Consider the following 18,958-nt stretch of genomic DNA (forward strand, 5'->3'; position numbering starts at 1 on the left):
CATCTCCATAGAGATAACCTAGCCCAAAGTTCCCAGCCTACAGTGTTGAATCAGGATTTAAAAAACGGCTGCCCCTACAAGCTTGAATCAGGGTTAAAACATGGCTTTTCTGGGGTACATCAAACTTTCAAACCGGCACAAGAATGTAAATGGTGTATGTTTTCTTGAAAGTATTTTGGTAATTTAGAGCAAAAGCCTCAGTAATGTTAACACCTTTTGATTCAGTAACAGGCGTTTCTGGAAAACTGTCCTAGGAGAGTCATCAAAAAAACAACAACAAATGAACACAGAACTGGACTTCAAGAATTGTTCCTGAGTCTGACATAGGTCTTGACCTTGTTTGAGAGTTGCTGAATGTATTTCTAACTTCAGGGAAGCACAGTATTCTCTAGAATTGAAGAACAGGCAGCCTTTTGCTTGGACAGAATGCAACATTTCACAGGCATGAGTGGACTCTTAGCCCTTTTGGTATGGACTCCCAATCCGCTGGCATTTCAACCTGGGGTAGTTGCTCAGGATTATAATTTTCTGAACTCACTAACATAGGTTTGATTATAGGGAGACTTCCAAACAAGTCAGGCTGCAAGCCCTTTCTAGCCATCCCCGTCAGTGCCTGCCACAGAGCCAACCAACCTAATGGGGACAATACACTCCCAGAAGCCAAAGCTGGGTGTGGCCACTGCATAAGTGAACATTTGCTCTGGGACTCTGGCCACGGAAAAGCCTTTTCCACTACACTTACCCGCATCCTATCACCAGACTCACTAAGGGCCAGGTCTTATTTAAAACCAGAAGGGGAAAAAATTCTCCAGAAACAATTTAAATGACTGACAACAGGAAAATGGTTGAGTAAATTCTTATATAACCAGACACCGGAATGTTGTATATCCATTTAAAATGCTGTTTATGAACAGATTCAATATCTTGAGGAAATCTTGTGTTCTAATGTTTATTGAATTGTTGCAGAATCAAACCAAGAAATGACCCGATGCCCATCGATAGGGAAGTGGTTGAGTAAACTGAGATATGTCCATACTATAGAATATTGTACATTTATATAACAAATAAGTTAGATCTGTATCTACTGGAAGGTGTCCCTGATATATGGGTAAGTGAAAAAGCAAACTGCAGAGAAATGAGCTAAACCATGATTCCATTTTAAAAAATAGACTAATAAACATTCCTCTGAAACTCCCCATATATTTGCATGAGAAAGGAAAAGGTGGGGGAAGAAAATATACCTGGCTGTTAACTTCATTGACTGCAGGATGGGTGGAAGTATGGGAGACTGGAGATAAATTTTTCTTTATATAACTTTGTGTTGCATGCATGCATATCACAAGTGTACATTGCTTTTTACAATTTAAAATTGAAGAATAATGTACTGAAAAAGAGCACACAAATTAAATAGACAGCATTATCTCAATAATGTGAAATACGCATGACAAAATCTAGGAAAATAAATGAAAATGTTAGCAGCAGTTGCCTAAGGAAGGTGAGATCATAATCAATTTCCTGTTTTTTATTCTCACGTGTATTTTCCATATTTTCTACAATGAGCAAAACATGTAGATTAAGTTTAAATATACTGTCTCCATCTTCTCATGAGTCAGTCATGCCTTCCTCTTTTACAATTTGGCCTCTGTTCATCTCACCACCTTCCCACTGCCTTTGCTGAAATCCATGTATCCATTCAGCAAATATTTATTGAATTCTACGCTCTGGGGATGCAACAGGGAACAGGACATACCTCCCCGCTCTCATCTTCTTACTTCCAAAGGGACTCTTTAGACATCAGACTGAATGAGCTCATCCAAGACTGTCATCTCAGCCTCTATGGTGTTCAACACACTGAGTCATCTCCTGTATGAGCCACCCTCAGGCTCTCCCCCAACTAATCTGCCCGCCTCCTGCCCTGCTCCATCACCACTTGGTTTCGCGTCCTTGTCCCTTGGCCCATGAAGAGTCCCCTGGGCTCTGCTCTGAGCCCTCTCCACACCTTTCTCAATCGCAGGGAAGCGCGTTCACTCTCAGATTCTGAATTAGAACCTCCAGTCCCAGGACAGCATGAGCCGAGGCAGCAGTCTGGGATGCTGGGGGACATGGACAAGGATGGCCTTTGAGATGTGGCCCCTGCAGGGGTTGCGTGATCCTTATCTGTACATCACAATCACACTTTGCACCCCTTTAGCATGGCCCTTGACAGGCAGATTTATTTACCTGTGTCTACTTTGTGATTTTCATCCTATGACCCAGCATGGGAGCTTACCTAGGGGAGGGGCTGAATGAATGAATGCACGATATGGACTTAATGAAGTCACTGGGCAGCTTTTAGGGGCACGAGCTGAGTAAATCTGATGCCTGTACCAGTGAAGAGAAGCAGTTCAAGAAAGTACATGAGGGAGCTCTTCTGAAAGTTGTGCAAATAGAAGCTTTATTTCATTATTATTGTGATCGACTATTTTCCTGTTATGGGGGATTGCTTATGTCTTGTTTTGTGAGCTAGCTTGTTCAAGACCCTGCCCAATTTTTCAATTATAGTACTTGTTTCCTATTGATTAGTAAAAGTTCTTTGTATATTAAGGATATTATTTATCAAGCCAAAATTTTTATATGCCTTTTGATTTTGTTTATATTTTTTGACATGCACATTATTTTTATATAAAACCATCAATCTTCTAGTAGCTTCCTTTTATGGTCAGAAAATCTCAGTCAGATGTTTTTAGCCTATATTTCCTTCTAATTATTTTAAGATTTTTTTTTTAACCTTTAACTTTTTACTCCACCTGGGATGGATTGTAGTTATGTGGTGTGAGTTGAGGAGATAGCTTCATTTTTTCCCCAAACAATTAATTAGTTAACTCTGCAACTATCTTTTTCTTTTCCCATTTTTTATGTCATCTTTGACGTTTCTTTCAATTTTTATGTGTATTAAGGTATTACTAGAATAACTTGTTTCATGTTCTACTTGTCACAATGGACCACCTTCACCTCCACACTATTTTGCTAGGTGTTGATTGGTAATGCCATTTAGTATCTTGTAGGATGAGACTATTAAATTTATACCTTTTTAAAAAAATGCATTGTCTGTGATCTGTTTATTATTCCAGGTGAACTTAGATACCATTTTGCCACATTTAAAGCAGAGGTTATTGGATGTTTGATGAGAGTTTCATTAAACTTATTAATGCTTGGGAAAGAAGTGACGTCTTTTCAATAGTTGGTTTTTCTTCCATTCAAGAAATGCTATGTCTCGCCATTTATTCAAATTTTCTTATCTCTCTGTTGATGTCAACTTTATATAGTGCCTGCACATTTTTCATTAAGTTTATTTCTGTGAATTATATGTGTTTTATAGTAATCATAAACAAAATGTTTTTTTCTTTATGTTTTTATCTGACACTGGTATGTAGTAGTCAACATTATTGATTTTTGTGCTTATTTTGCATGTGGTTACTTTACTGAAATTTCTTACAAGTTCCAATATCTTTATAATTGATTCTCCTGAGTTTTCTAGACCTTTTAATATGTCATCTACAAACCATATTTTTGCCTCCTCCATTCTCATTTCTTTTTCTTGTGTTGTATAGGTAACTCTTCTAATATTATGTGTTAACTCCCGGGAGTTATAGTGGCATCTCTGTCTTGTTCTGATCTTAATCAAGTGTTTTATCATAAGTATGATGTTGGTTATTGTTCTAAAATGGATGCTTTATCATGGTAAGAAAGTCTTCTTTTCCTTAGCTTCGGACATTTACTTTAATCAGAGTTCCATGTCCAATTTTATTAAATGCCCTTTTAGTATTTATTAAGAAGACCTTTAGTATTTTTCTCCCTTAATGGAATACTTTGTGTTACGAGAATTTTTAATATTAAAGTCATTTTAAAGATTAACTGTCCTTTGTCAGTTAATCCCTAAAATGAGCTTTAAAAAATTAGTATTGAATCCATTTATCAGCATAATGGTTAAGAAAATGTGTCTGCATTCAGACTGCTTATGTTTGAATCTCATCTCTGAGTAATGGTGTGACTTGGAACCAGTCCCTTAATTTCTCTTTGCCTTATTTCCTCACCTGTAAAATGGAAATGATATTAATAGACTCACCTCATAAGATTATACAAGCCAATATTTGAAAAACTCTTAGAAGAGGGTCTAACCAAACGCTCAATAAACATAGTACCTGGTACTGAGCTAGGCATGTGGATTCAAGGACAGGCGAACTCACATGTGGTTCTGTTCTCATGGACCTTATAGCCTGGTAAGAAGACAGAGACTTGCAAAATAATCTCATGGAAGCATGGATATCTGTTTCTATGATAAGTGCTACCACGGGGGAGTTGTGGTGTCATGAGAGCATATAATGGGGACTTTGACCTAGTCAGGGAGGGACATGACAGAGATCTGAAAGATAAATATGCCAAGTAGGCAAGAAAGAATTTTCTAGTTAGAAATAACAGTATGTGCAAAGGTCCTGTGGCTATGGATAAGAAAGTATGGTAGGTACAAAAGATTGAGAATGACAGGTGGGTGGGCCACGGTGGCCCAGCAGGTAAGAGTGCTTGCCTGCCATGCCCGAGGACCTGGGTTCAATTCCTGGTGCCTGCCCATGTAAAAAAAAAAAAAAAAAACAATAACAGGCTTTGGCTGGAGAGCTGGTGGACATGAGGCAGAGAAGTCACTAAGGGACAGACCATGTAGAGACCCTCATAGAAGTTAAGTGATTTTTCCATTGAGGGTTTGAGGTGGAGTGGTGGGTGGTGGTGATAGAGTGGCAGTTAGGGTAGATGACCTGATCATATTTCAGGTTTGAAAAGAATCCTCTTCATCCCCCTTCCCCACCTTAAAGTGTGAAGAATGGGTTGGTGGGGACCAGAGTGGACATGATTCAATAGACTGGAGGCTATTACAATAGTTCAGTGATGAGATGGGTGGGGATGAGGGGTAGAGATCGACACAAGAGTGACATATTGGCCATGGGGATGTGAAGGAGAGGAAAGGGTCAGGGATGGCTCCTGGGTGGACCTCATTGAACCAAAGAGGTGGAGGTGCCATTCCATCATGGAGAGAGGGAGCAAAAGAAGAGGACAGAAGAAGTGGGGGACATCTCATACCTGAGCATCCCAAAAGAGATGTTGGCAGGCAATTGGGGAGGGGAATATGGGTCTGGAGCCCTGAGGGGAGGTTGAGCCTAGAGTGCAAAGTTGGAGTCATCAGGGGCAAGTGGATAGATCACCCAGGCTAGAGAGGAGGAGGAGAGGCCCCAACCCTGGGCCTGAAAAGGAGACATATAAAGAATAGCCAGAAGGATCAAAGCAAGGAAAGTGCAGTGGAATGGAGGAAGTGGAGGGCCTTGCTGCTCAAACTGCAGTCCCCAAGAAGCAGCATCTCAGCACCAGGAAGTGAGGCAGAAATGCAGACTCTGAAGGGTCTGCACTTTCGTCAGACCCCAGGTGATGCTCATGCATTGAGAAATCTGAGAAGCTGTGGCCTGGGAGGAGTGTTTCCAGAAGGATGGGGAGAACAACAGAATTAGAGAGGCTGAGAAGTCAGCTAAAATGAGGACTAAAAAATATCCACTGGACCCATCTGTGACCTTAGTAGACCTGTTTGAGTGGAGTGCTAGGGCCAGAAGGTAGACCTTACAAGGAAGGAAAGTGAGTGGGAAGAAGGGAAATGGAGACAGAAAGTATGGACAGATTGTGTTTCTAGAAATTTGGCTGTGAAAAGGAGGGAGAGAGATAAGGCTGTAGTTGAAGGGGGATGAGGAGTGGAGTAGGAATTTTTTTCTTAATGATAGAGCCTTGAGCACATTTAAAAGTCAATGGGAAGGCACATTAATTTTCTAAGGCTGCTGTAACAAAGTACCACAAACCGATGGCTTAAACTAACAAAAAATTTATTATCTCACAGATCTGGAGGCTAGATGTCTGAAATCAAGGTGTCGGCAGGGATATACTCCCTCTAAAGGTTCTAGGAAAGAATCCTTCCTTGCTTCTACCTAGATTCTGGTGGCTGCCAGCAATCGTACATGTTCTTTGACTTGTAACTGCATCATTTCAGTCTCTGCCTTGTCATCACGTGTATCTGTGTGTTCTCCCCTTCTTTTTTTTTTTTTTTAAATATTTTTATTGCAAAAACTTAACATATAAACATTCCTGACATACAAACACTCTGTACACAGTGTACAGTCAGTGGCTCACAATATCATCACATAGTTGTGTATTCATCACCATGATCATTTTTTTGGAATATTTGCATCACTCCAGCAAAAGAAATAAAAAAAGAAAAAAGAAAAGAACTCATACATACCATGCCCTTTATTCCCTCTCTCATTGACCACTAGCATTTCGATCTACTCAATTTGTTTTAACCTTTGTTTCCCCTATTATTTATTTTTTTCCATATTTTTTACTCATCTGTCCATACCCTAGATAAAAGGAGCATCAGACACAAGGTTTTCACAACCACACAGTCATATTGTAAATGTTTTATCTTCATACTATCATCTTCACGAAACAAGGGTACTGGAACACAGCTCTACAGTTTCAGATACTTCCCTTTAGCCGCTCAGATACACTATAAACTGAAGAGGGATATCTATACAATGCATAAGAATAACCTCCAGAATAACCTCTTGACTCTGTTTGAAATCTCTCAGCCATGACACTTTATTTTTTCTCATTTCTCTCTTCTGCCTTTTGGTCAAAAAGGTTTTCTCAATCCCTAGATACTAGGTCCCAGTTCATCCTGGGATTTCTGTCCCACATTGCCAGGGAGATTTACACCCCTGGGAGTCATGTCCCATGTAGGAGGGGAGGGCAGTGGGTTCCCTTGCCATGTGGGCTTAGAGAGAGAGAGTCCACATCTGAGCGACAAAAGAGGTTCTCTGAGGGTGACTCTTAGGCCTAATTTTAAGTAGACTTGACCTGTCCTACACTGGAATAAATTTCATAGGGGTGAACCCCAAGATTGGGGTGTCATCCCCTTCTTAAAAGGGCACCAGTCATGTTGGATTTGGGTCTACCTTTCTCCAGTATGACCTTATCTTAATTAGATTTTCAAAGACCCTATTTCCAAATAAGATGACATTCTGAAAGACTGAGATGGTATAATCTAGGAATACCTAGAGTGTACAATGATAGTGACTAAATGTACAAATTAAAAAATATTTCTGCATGAGGAAGAACAAAGGGATATCAATATTGTGGGGTGATGAAAATAGATGGTAATTCATATTTTGAAACTTTAACTTATGTGTAAGACTAAAGCAATACATGTTTATTTGGTGCAAAATTTATAATTCGACTAGTGCATTTCCTAATATAACTTATGTGGACAGTTTAATTGAACACCATAAGTACATGGAATTCTGAACAGGGCATGAGATTTTGTAGGTTTGTCCAGAGTGATGCCCTGATAAATCCCAGAGTGATTTGAACAGTGAATAAAAAAGTATTTGCAAAGTCCCCTTGGGAGAATGATGAGAAAGGGGAAAAATTCAACTTCCCCATGTGGAGAATTCCTGATATTCTCACAAGCAGTGGGGACAACCAAAGCAATAGGCCAAGCCCTCAATCTTGGGTTTGTTCATATGAAAGTTATCCCCGCAAAGGATAGACTAAGCCTACTTAAAATTAGGCCTGAGAATAACCCCCAGAGAACTTCTTTTGTTGCTCAGATGTTGCCTCTCTCTCTCAGCCAATACAACAAGCGTACTCACTGCCCTTCCTCTCTTATGTGGGACATGACTCTCAGGGGTGTAAACCTTCCTGGCAACATGGGACAGAAATCCTAGAATGAGCTGGGACTCAGCATCAAGGGATTGAGAAGAACTTCTTGACCAAAAGGGGGAAGAGAGAAATGAGACAAAATAAAGTGTCAATGGCTGAGAGATTTCAAACAGAGTCGAGAGTTGAACCTGGAAGTTATTCTTATGCATTATATAGAAATTACTTTTTTAGCTAAGATATATTGGAGAGGCTGGAGAGAAGTGCCTGAAAATATAGAGCTGTGTTCTAGTAGCCATGTTTCTTGGAGATGATTGTATAATGACATAGCTTTCACAATGTGACTGTGTGAATGTGAAAACTTCGTGTCTGATGCTCCTTTTATCTACCTTATTGGCAGATGAGTAGAACGTATGGATTAAAAATAAATAAATAATATTTTAACAAATGTTAAAATAAATTTAGTAAATTGAAATGCTAGTGATCAATGAAAGGGAGTGGTAAGGAGTATAGAAAAAAAATAGGGGAAACAAAGTCTAAAATACATTGTGTAGATGGAAGTATTATAGTCAATGAGAGGGAGGGGTAAGGCGTATGGTATATATGAGTTTTTTCATTTTTCTTTTGATTTCTTTTTCTGAATTCTGTTTCTAATTTCTGAATTCTAATTTCTGTTCTAAGAAATTATCATGGTAATGAATATACAACTATGTGATGATATCGTGAGTTATTGATTATATACCAACAATGGAATGATCATATGGTAAGAATGTCCATGTATGTATGCTGCTATGTTTAAAAAAATAAAAAATAAAAAGATTACATTCTCAGGTTCTGGGTAGATATGAATTTGGGGAGGACATCATTTAACCTAGTACAGAAGTTTTCACTAGAGAGGAAGTGACTAAATATGTGTAAGAGAGAAACATAAGATTTCTTGAAGAGTAGGGAAGAATAGGGTCCAAGGGGCACATGGAAGGATTACGTGTAGATAGAAGGAGGGTGGTTCCTCTGTGGAGGGAGTGAGGACAGCATGGTGCAGACCAGGAGGGTTTGAAATTTAGGAAGACAATGGGAGTCTCCATTCGACAGAGAATGGGAGGAGAGGACATTAGCTGATAGTAGGAGGTCTGAGATTCAGGAGACTGCACATAATGGAAAGGACTGGAAATTGTTATCTGGCATTTAATGTTGTAAAGGGGAAATCTGAGTTCATCCTGGTGTGGGTTGCTTTTTAATTCAAACTCTCTGAACCTTAGTTTCCTCATTTGTAAAGTGAGGGAAATAAATCCTTACCTTACTGCATGCTTAACGACAAAAAAGATACACAGTTTATCCCCTGGACAGTACACACTAGCAGTCGGTCTGTGCCACGTCCAGGGCTAGCCCATAGGAAGACCTTGGAAAAGTGGGTTAATTATTTTCTAAAACAGCGCTCCCATCTCTCTGGAATCTTCTGGGAATTCCTCTGGCTGCACTGAACTGCTCCTTTTCTCTTTCCCAGGCCAGAATTGCACCTTTCAACTACAGGGTCCCAACGGGACCGTTGAGAGCCCAGGGTTCCCGTATGGATACCCCAATTACGCCAACTGCACATGGACCATAACTGCAGATGACCAGCACAGAATCCAGCTTGTGTTCCAGTCCTTCGCCCTGGAAGAAGATTTTGATGTCTTATTGGTGTTTGATGGCCTGCCACAGCCAGAGAACCTACGAACAAGGTACCTCCCTGTCCACCCTGGCCACAGCAAATACCTGAGCCCTGAGCCAAGCCTGTGGAGAGGAAGAACTTGCTTGGGTGAAAGGTTTACAGTCAGGAACAAAGACCTCTTATTTTTTATGAGGTCCTCCCTCACCTCCCCTGATTTCTTAAAATCTTCCAATTGCTTTCTCCTGCTTAGAAATATCCAATAGATAGGACTGATGTGTAGGGCATTTAGGAAGACTGGATAGAAAACATAAAAGGATTATAGGGAAGTTCACATCTTTCAATTGAAACTGATCTGGCATGCATACGTTTGTGCATATATCTCTCTATTTGTGTATATGTTTTGTACACACACAGAGGAATTTATTTTCTCTTCTTGGACTTAGCATATATGTAGGTTGAAGATTGGAGTAATGGGTAGTAAGTTTGTCTTGCATCTTGTAATTGAAAACCATCAATGCTTGGTTGGAATTTGCCTTGCATTTGAGTGGTCTTGGCTCTGGATGTTGAATGGGGAGATTGAGGAAGTCCCCACCCTCTCAAACTCCATCTCGGTGGATGGAAGGGAACACTGTGGAGAAGGCCAGCCTGCTTTCCTGTACCACCGAATAGCATCCCTAATCAGAAAGTTCATATGTGACCATGGATGTAGGGAGGGTAGACTATGGCCCCTTTGGAGAGAAGGCACACTTCTGGGGCAAAGGTGAAGGCCCCACAGTCATAGTGCTCCAGATTTTGTTGACTGGGCCTGCTGGGTTGTATATCAAGCCTTGTCTCTGACCTGTCAGCCAGGCTCAGGCTTCCCAGGAATCTGAAGGGTTAATGGTTTACCAGCCAAGCCCTGGGGAGCCTGAAGTGCTAATTGCTTCTAATGACACGGTACACTAATGAGTGGTTCCCTGCCAAGTACTTAACCTCCAAGGCTTTGTTTAAGATGCTCCGAGCTCTTGGCTTCCAAGCTCCTGGAGAAGGGTCACAAACAATATTTACAGAACAGCCTCCAGACCTCTTCTCTCCCTGCTCCCTGCGTTTTCAGGACAGTGCTGAGGCAAGGCTAGGAAGTCTGCAGGGGAAGGAGCTAGGCATGTAGGGCCCCACTGACTAAGGGCTTCTGCTGGGCATAATTAGGCTTCTCCATCTTCCTTTGACATTCAGCAGTGTTAGCACACAGTAGGTGCTCAGTATAACTTTGGTGAATGAACTGGGGTCCTTTTCACTCTTTTTTCCACAAATATTTCATTAGCACCTCTTATGTCCAAAACACTGGCTGAGGATTCAACAATGAACCGAAGTTGCTGCCCCCTTGGAGGTTGCATGCTGGCTGGGGGAGACAGATATGGAAATATATAACATGTCAGGTGTTTTGAAGAAGCAGCAAGCAGGATAAATGAGTGATGGCAGGGGATGCTGGTTTTTATAGGGTGGTCTGAGAAGGCCTTTCTAAGGAGGAGACTTTGAATAAAGACCTGAATCATGGGAGGGAGGGAGCCATGTGGGCATCTGGAGAGAGCTTTCTAGGCCAAGCACACAGCAAATGTAAAGAAAGGCCTTTTGGAGGGTGGTCCTGGTGTCCCATGGCCTGGTCCTTCCGTGGAACCACCACCCTGGCCAAGATGTCCATGTTGAGGAGGAAGAGGATGAGGATAAAGATCTGTGGAGGGTGAGGATAAAGACCTGTGGATGAGGAAAGACCTTCCCAGATCATTCCTGATCCTGGAATCATCTTTATGACCTGCTAATTTGGATTAATCTCACAAGTAGACAAGGGTATGCAAGAGATCAGTGGCTAAAGCAGAGCCAGTGGGCAAGAGTGGGAGAAGGTGAATTTCAGAAAGTGGTAGCACTTTCTTGGACCTCAGAGTCCAAGAAAGGACTTTGGCTTCTTCCCTAAGTGAACTAGGAAGCTCTTGGAAGGTTCTGAGCAGAGGAGGGGACCTTTGACTACTGTGGGGAGTGAAAGGGTGGGGATGGAAGCAATCCATGCAGGGGGCAGATGAAGGAGGTATGAGCTCTGATGGAAGTGGGGGAGGAGGTGAGAAAAAAATGGTCAGTCTGGTTTATATTCCAAATATAGAGCTGCTAGGATTTGCTATTGGACTAGCTGTGGAGTATGAAGAAAAAGGGGCAAGGATGATTCCAGACTTTGATCTGAATAACAAGCAGTAAGCAGCAATTGCTTCCTGCGATGGGGACAGCTGCAGGCAGAGCACTATCTGGGAAAGGTGGGAATGGGGGCGGGACGTTAAGGCCAGTGTTGCTCATATAAAATTCGAGGTGCCTATTCAGGTGTTGTTGTTGAATATGCACTTGAATGTGAGTTCAAGGGAATTGGGGCTAGAGGTATAAGACTGGGAGACAGATGTTGCTTTCAACCACGAGGCCACATGAGATCATGAGGGAGTGAGTCCTTGCCATCAGATTTTGAGCTTAAACAATTCTTGATGGGGCACCTTACACACTTCCGTTGAATGCTAAATAAATGTTGAAAGTCAGATCAGGCCAACCCAGCACTTCACTGAGGTGTGGACAGCTGGGGCCAAATTCTCCAATTCTGCTGGCCGTGGGGGATTGGGAAGTCAAATTCTTCTTCCTTTGGTTCTGGCTGTGGCCCTTTTGTTGTCCTGTGGGGTTATTCCAGCCTTCCTGGCTCCTCAGGCAGGGTCCATGTGTCTGTGACACTTGGGTTTTCTGGTTCTGAGGTATGGGGGTAGTCTACACCACCCACCAGAGGTGGGGACTGCTCTAGCCTTCGTTCCAAGGCATGGGAGGGTGGGGACCTCCGTGACCTGAGGATGTGGCCCTGGCACAGGGAGCTTCCTCTTGGTCCTGAGGATGTAGAAGGACCCAGGGACATCTTGGTTTTGTACCTTCACTGGGTCATCCCAGACTCTGCTTGGGTTCCTCATCTCCTCGTGATCTGCTCATTTGAGTTCCTGTCAGAAGTAGGTGAGGCTCTGCAGACTCAGCCAAGAGGAGGGGCTGAGAGGAGCTCCCCACCACTTCAGTGCCTCTGAGGCCAGAGGAGCTCATACCTTGGGAGATACTAGAGGGAAAGTACTCACAGAAAGCAGCCCAGAGAGCATCAGAATATATCCCTGTAGGTTGAAATGGTGCTCCTTTGGGAGGAGACAGCAAGCACATCTTTATTGGGGACTCTAGGGTCTTTGTGAAAATTTAAAAAATTTCTGCTTGGCTATTGGTCTTTTCAGGGTTTTATCTTATTCATGACTCGGTTTCTGTCAGGTGTCATTTTCTAGGAAATTATTCATTTTACTGAGATTGTTGAGTAGAATTGTAGTCTAGAATTGCACATTGCTGTCCCATGCAACGTTTCTATCTCTTCAGTGTCTGGGATTCCATCCCCTTTCTGTACATTTATGTTTTCTTTCTTTTGACTCAATCTCCTCAGAAGTTTCTTTCAAACTTCTATTGTTTTTCTTTTTTTAATTCTGACTCTAGGGTTATCATTTTTGCTCTTTTCTCTGTTATCTAACATTGATTTTTGCTTTTATACTTAATTATTTCTTTCTCCACATTTTCAGGCTCATGTTGCTCTTTTGATGACTTTGTGAATTGAATTAATGTTTGAATTAATTTTTTTGATAATAAAACCATGAAGAGGCATTTTCCCCTAAGTATAACTTTGATCATGTCCCATAACTTTTGATGGATAGTTATTTTATAAAGAGTATTTAATTGTAGTTTTGTTTTCCTCTTGGACTTTAGGGTTTTGCCCTCAAATACTATTCAAATTTTGTTTATACTTAAAATTATTTTCTACTTTTATTGCATAATGATCAAATTATATTTTCTACTTGGAAGAATTTATTGAGTGGTTTCTCCCCCAATTATAAGATCACTTATTTTGTGGATATTCTATGAGTATTTGAAAATAACATTTGCGTTATGATATATGGTGAAAGCAAGAACCATGCGTATTGATATTTTTCACTTTTTCCAATTTCTTATCTTCCGTCTAATTGATACTTGTCAAAGATAAGCAATATATTGGTCTTACATATTCATTGTGGATTTTTGTCAATTTCTCCTTGTATTTCTAAGTTTTTACTTTAAATATTTTGATGCTATGCTCTTCAGTCCATGAATATTTTTAAGCATTAGATCTTGAGTGAAATTTATATTTTTTCAGTATAAAAATTATCTTTATCTTCAACTGCTTTTTGCCTTATATTTTACTTTGATGCTAATATTGTCAACTTTGTTTTCTTGTAAATTTTTATTAAGTCCACCTTTGCCAATTACTCGATTTTTAATATTTCCATGTCTTTTTTTAGGTGTACAGCATATGTTTGGATTTTTTAAAACCATAATTGATAACCTTTATTCTTGAATAGGGGAAGGTTTAATTCATTCATTCACTATTTTTTTGTGATAACTGGTATTTTTGTCCCTCTATAATATTTTTTTTCTTTGTATGCTATATGACAGGGGTCACATTTCACTCTTTTCCCATGTGAGTATCCCCTTATTGCAGCACCATTTGTTGAATTTTTTTGTTTGGTTGGGTTTTCGTTTATTTGTTTGCTTGTTTTGGGGAAATGCATGGGCCAGGAATCGAACCCAGGTCTCCCGCATGGCAGGCGGGAATTCTACCACTGAACTACCCTCACATCCCCCTTGCTTTCCTACAATTTTTATCCTTTCTATTTTTAAGCTTCTTTCCTTACCATTATTCTTGTTTTCTGTATTCAAGCTCAAATTTTCTTTGCTTTTTCAGGAATATTTAGTCTACTATTGGTTAAAGTCAGTTCTTCAGAAAACACTTTTATTATTATTTTTTGTTAGAGAAGCTGTAGATTTACAGAAATAGCATGCATAAAATATAAAAAATACAGAGTTCCAAAAACCACCCTGTCATTAACACCTTTCATTAGTGTGGTATATTTGTGATAATTCATGAAAGCACCTTTTAATAACTGTACTATTGCAATTGCTAAATTATTTACAATAGGGTTCACTGAGTTGAACATTCTTATGTTTTTTCTTTTAATTTTTATTCTAGTAATATGTATATGACCTAAAATGTCTTCTTTTAACCGCATTCACATATATGATTCAGTACTGTCAATTAAGTTCACAATATTGTGCTATCATCATCATCATCCATTACCAAAACTTTGATATCAACCGAAATAGAAATTCTGTACAATTTAAGCATTACTTCCCCATTCTCTATCCCCAACCTAGCCCCTGGTAACCTATATTCTAAATTTTGACTCTCTGAGTTTTGCTTATTCTAATTATTTCATATCAATGTCATCATACAATATTTGACATTTTGTGTCTGGCTTATTTCACTCAACATGATGTTATCAAGGTTCATCCATATTGTCACATGAATCAGAGCTTCATTCCTTTTTAATGCTGAATAATATTCCATTGCATGTATAAACCACATATTTATCCATTCATTTGTTGTTGGACATTTGGATTGCTTCCATCTTTTGGCACTTGTGAATAATGCCACTATGAAGATCAGCATGCAAATATCTGTTTGAATCCCTGCTTTCAATTCTTTTAGGAATATATCTAATGGTGAGATTGCCAGGTCATATGGTAATTCTATATATAGCTTTCTGTAGAGCTGCCAAACTGTCTTCCACAGAAGCCATTCTAGTGGTTGTAAAATGGCAGTTCACTGAGGTTTTGATTTTCATTTCCCTAATAGCTTATGAAGTTGAGCATCTTTTCATGTTCTTTATAGCCATTTTTATGCCCTCTTTGAAGAAATGTCTATTAATGTCTGTTGCCCATTTTAAAATTGTATTGTTTGTCTGTTTACTTTTGAGTTGTAGGATTTCTTTATATACCCTGGATTCCCTTATTGAATATGTGGTTTCCAAGTGTTTACTTTCATTGAGTAAGTTGTCTTTTCACTTTCATGGGTGTGCGAGTTCATGAGTTCGCTTTCATGATAAATTCCTTTGCATAAAAGTTTTAAATTTTGATGAGGTGATGAGGTCCAATTTATCTATTTTTGCTTTTGTTGCTTGTGTTTTGAGTGTAAAGACTAAGAAACCTAACACAAGGTCCTGAAGATGCTTCCCTACATTTTCCTCCAGGAGTTTTAGAGTCTGGGTTCTTATATTTTTGTTTTTGATGCATTTTGAGTTAATTTTTGTACATGGTGTGCAATAGGGGTCCTCCTTCATTCTTTTGCATAGAGATATCCAGTTCTCCCAGCACCATCTGTTGAAGAGACTATTTTGCCCCAGTTGGGTGGACTTGGCAGCTTTGCTTAAAAATTTAATTGGTCTTACCGGCACTGTATCTTGTTGAAATTCTTTGGTGTTTTGTGATATATAAACATTTGTCTGTTTTTTCTAAGAAATTCCATTCTTTTATATACCTTAGATCATTCTCATGGGAATTTAGTGGGTCAGATTGTCTTGGCTCTCCATCTTGAACTAAGATTTCTCTAATAAAGGTTTTATTCTTTTTGAAGCTATTGTGAATATAATTGTTTGTTTAAAATGTTCATTTTTGGGTTATTAATTGCTGATACGTAAAAATACAGCCAATTTTTTGTGTTTCTCCTGTATCCTGTGACCTTGATGAACTCATTTATTAGTTCTAGTAGCTTTTTTTTGGGTGGGGCGGGGATACCTTAAGATTTTATACATGCAGAATAATGTCATCTACAAATAAAAACAGTTTTGCTTCTTCCTTTTTATTCCAGATACCTTTTTTTTTTTTTTTTTTTTGCATGAGCAGGCACCAGGAATCAAACTCAGGTCTCCGGCATGGCAGGTGAGAATTCTGCCTACTGAGCCTACCATAGGCTACCGGATACCTTTTATTTATTTGTTTATTTGCTTCCTTTTTATGCCTCCAGTACAATGTTGAATGAAAGTGATGGTGGTTCCTTGTTCCCATCTTAGGTGGAAAACATCCAGTTTTTCACCATTAAATATGATGTCATCTTTGTAGATGCCTTTCTTATAAAGATTTTGTGTGTGCAATTTTTTTACTGTGAAAAGCAACATATATACAAAAAAGCCACAAATTTCAAAGCATACTCCAACAATTAGCTGTAGAACAGATTTTAAAGTTTGATATGGGTTACAATTCTACACTGTTAGGTTTTCACTTCTAACTGCTCCAAGACACTGGAGATTTAAAGAAGTATCGACATTATGGTTCAGCAATCATACTTATTTGTTAAACCTTACCTTCTCTGTATAACTTCACCAACTTCTTTGCTCTTTCTCCTAATCTTTAGGGTTATTTGGGCTATGCCCATTCTAACATTTCCATGTTGGGAGGGGCTGTCGATAATATGGGATAGGGGTATGGAACCAGTTGATGCTCTGGAGAGGCTGGGCCCTTTGGGTTTCAGGGTTCATCTGGCCTATGAACCCATCTGGAGGTTGTAGGTTTCTGGAAAATAATCATAGTTCATGGAACCTTTGTTGAATCTCAGATAAAGCCCTTAGAGGTTCTTTAGGTTGGCAGGAACAGTTTTGGTTGCGATTTGGCAAACTATGATAAGTAGCAATATCTAGCTGAAACCTGTGTAAGAGTAGCCTCCAGAGTAGCCTCTCAACTCTGTTGAACTCTCTAAGCCACTGATTTCCTTTTTTGTTGTTATACTTATTTTTTTTGTTATACCTCTTTTCCCCTTTTTGATCAGGAAGGCACTGTGGATCTCACAGTGCCAGGGCCAGACTCATCCCTGGGAATCATATCCAATGTTGCCAGGGAGACTTTCACCCTCAGATGTCATGTCCCATGTAGGGGGAAAGGTAATGATTTCACTTGCAGAGTTGAGCTTAGTGAGAGAGAATGGCCACATATGAGCAGCAAAAGAGGTTCTCTGGAAGTAACTCTTAGGCATAATTACAGGTAGCCTAAGCTTCTCTGCTACATAAATAAGCTTCATAAGAGCAAGCCTCAAGATCAAGGGCTTGGCCTATTGACTTGGGAGTCCTTAATGTTTGAGACAATACCAGGGATTTCTCTGGTGGTAAACTTTAATAGTTCCACATTTTTTTTCCCATCCCTCAAGCAGCTTTGCCAGCACATTTTGATTATTTTCTTAACATACTCTGGGATGTATCTAGGCATTACCTTAAGTTGTACAGGATTAGAGGCCCTCATTTCCATTCTGGGCTCCCTGTGTTTGGATTGTTTAAATGATCTGTTCAGATGGGTTGAGTTAGATTATGTGCTACAGAAAATTTAGGTTCTGAACAAAATAAACCTTTTTCCTTTGGTCTTAAAGAGTAGGTGAAGTTCTAAAATATAGACAATATCTTCCTTACTCCTGTATTCTGAATACCTTAATCCCGACATGATCAGCTTCATTCTTATCTCTAGTTGAAGCCTGATCTCTTTTTCAATTTCTTTAACAGTTGTATGTGGCTATGCTGCTCTTCAGAACTGTAGAATTCCTGCTCTGCTTCTTAGGTGTCACCCAGAGACCAAAAGATTCAGAAAAATACCAGGTTATACACATATAGCACAGCCTCTCAAAATCTAGAGATTACCATTATCACTCTGGACTAAATGTAACTGCCATGAGTTTTACAATCTAGGCCCCAATTTTTCTTATAAGTATTTTCTAAATGAGACGATACAATATTTGCTCTTTTGTTTCTGGCTTATTTTGCATCACCAAATGTCCCAGAGGTTCATTCACAACATTTCATGCCTCACAACTTCATTTCTTTCTGTAGCCACACAACATTCAATCCTATGTATACATCACCATTTGCCATTTACTTCTCTCAGTGTATCTTTCAGCCATCTCCATCCACTGTGCATCATGTATAATGCTGAAAGTCAACAATCCATCAACATTCTCTATTTTAGACAATTTTCATTTCTCCCAAGGAAAAATAACTGATAAACATGCCCTCATCAAATAGAAAATCCAAACCTCCCCTTTACTCTTGTCCCTCCCCCTCATTATTTACTCTGGTACTGCTGTGGTACTGTTGATGTCTTCCTGTTAAACACAGCCCATAGCATGCAATAACAGTTTTCCCCTATGCCCTGATTTACACACTTTCTGTAAAGACCCATACCTTTGAAGAAGTTCATGCAAGAATTTATTTATATTTGTAGTGTTAATTGGTGGGACACATGGGTCTATATAACCCCTTTCAATTATGCTCGCCTTCAATGTGGTGATATTACTTATAGACACACTAATGAACTGACATCACTTCTATCCATTTCCTTACATTTAAGTTCAACCTCTTTAGCTAACCATTCATCCAGCTCTACTTCTAAGTATCTCTAGGTCTTCTGTATTCTGTATTATAAGCTTCTGAGTTTACCTTTACCATGATCATAAAAGCAAACTTATGCAGTATCTATCCTTTTTGTCTGACTTATTTCAGCATTATATCTTTAAGGTTCATCCATTTGTCATGTGCTTCAGGACCTTATTTCATCCTACTACTGCATAATACTCCATTATATGTATATACTGTATTTTCTTAATCCACTCGTCTGTTGATGGGCACTTGGATTGTTTCCATCCTTTGGTAATTG

General features: G+C 39.5%; 1 protein-coding gene across 1 annotated transcript in view; it reads left to right on the plus strand.

Moving 5' to 3' along the window:
* The window catches only part of CSMD2 (CUB and Sushi multiple domains 2), a 609,437-nt gene that overhangs the window by 20,848 nt on the left and 569,631 nt on the right, over positions 1–18,958 (plus strand). Inside the window, exon 2 of the mRNA XM_077150390.1 lies at positions 9,233–9,449. Coding sequence (XP_077006505.1) covers positions 9,233–9,449 — 217 coding nt within the window. The remainder of the gene's footprint in view (positions 1–9,232; positions 9,450–18,958) is intronic.

This window comes from Tamandua tetradactyla, chromosome 2, assembly GCF_023851605.1.
Source record: "Tamandua tetradactyla isolate mTamTet1 chromosome 2, mTamTet1.pri, whole genome shotgun sequence".
NCBI lineage: Eukaryota > Metazoa > Chordata > Mammalia > Pilosa > Myrmecophagidae > Tamandua > Tamandua tetradactyla.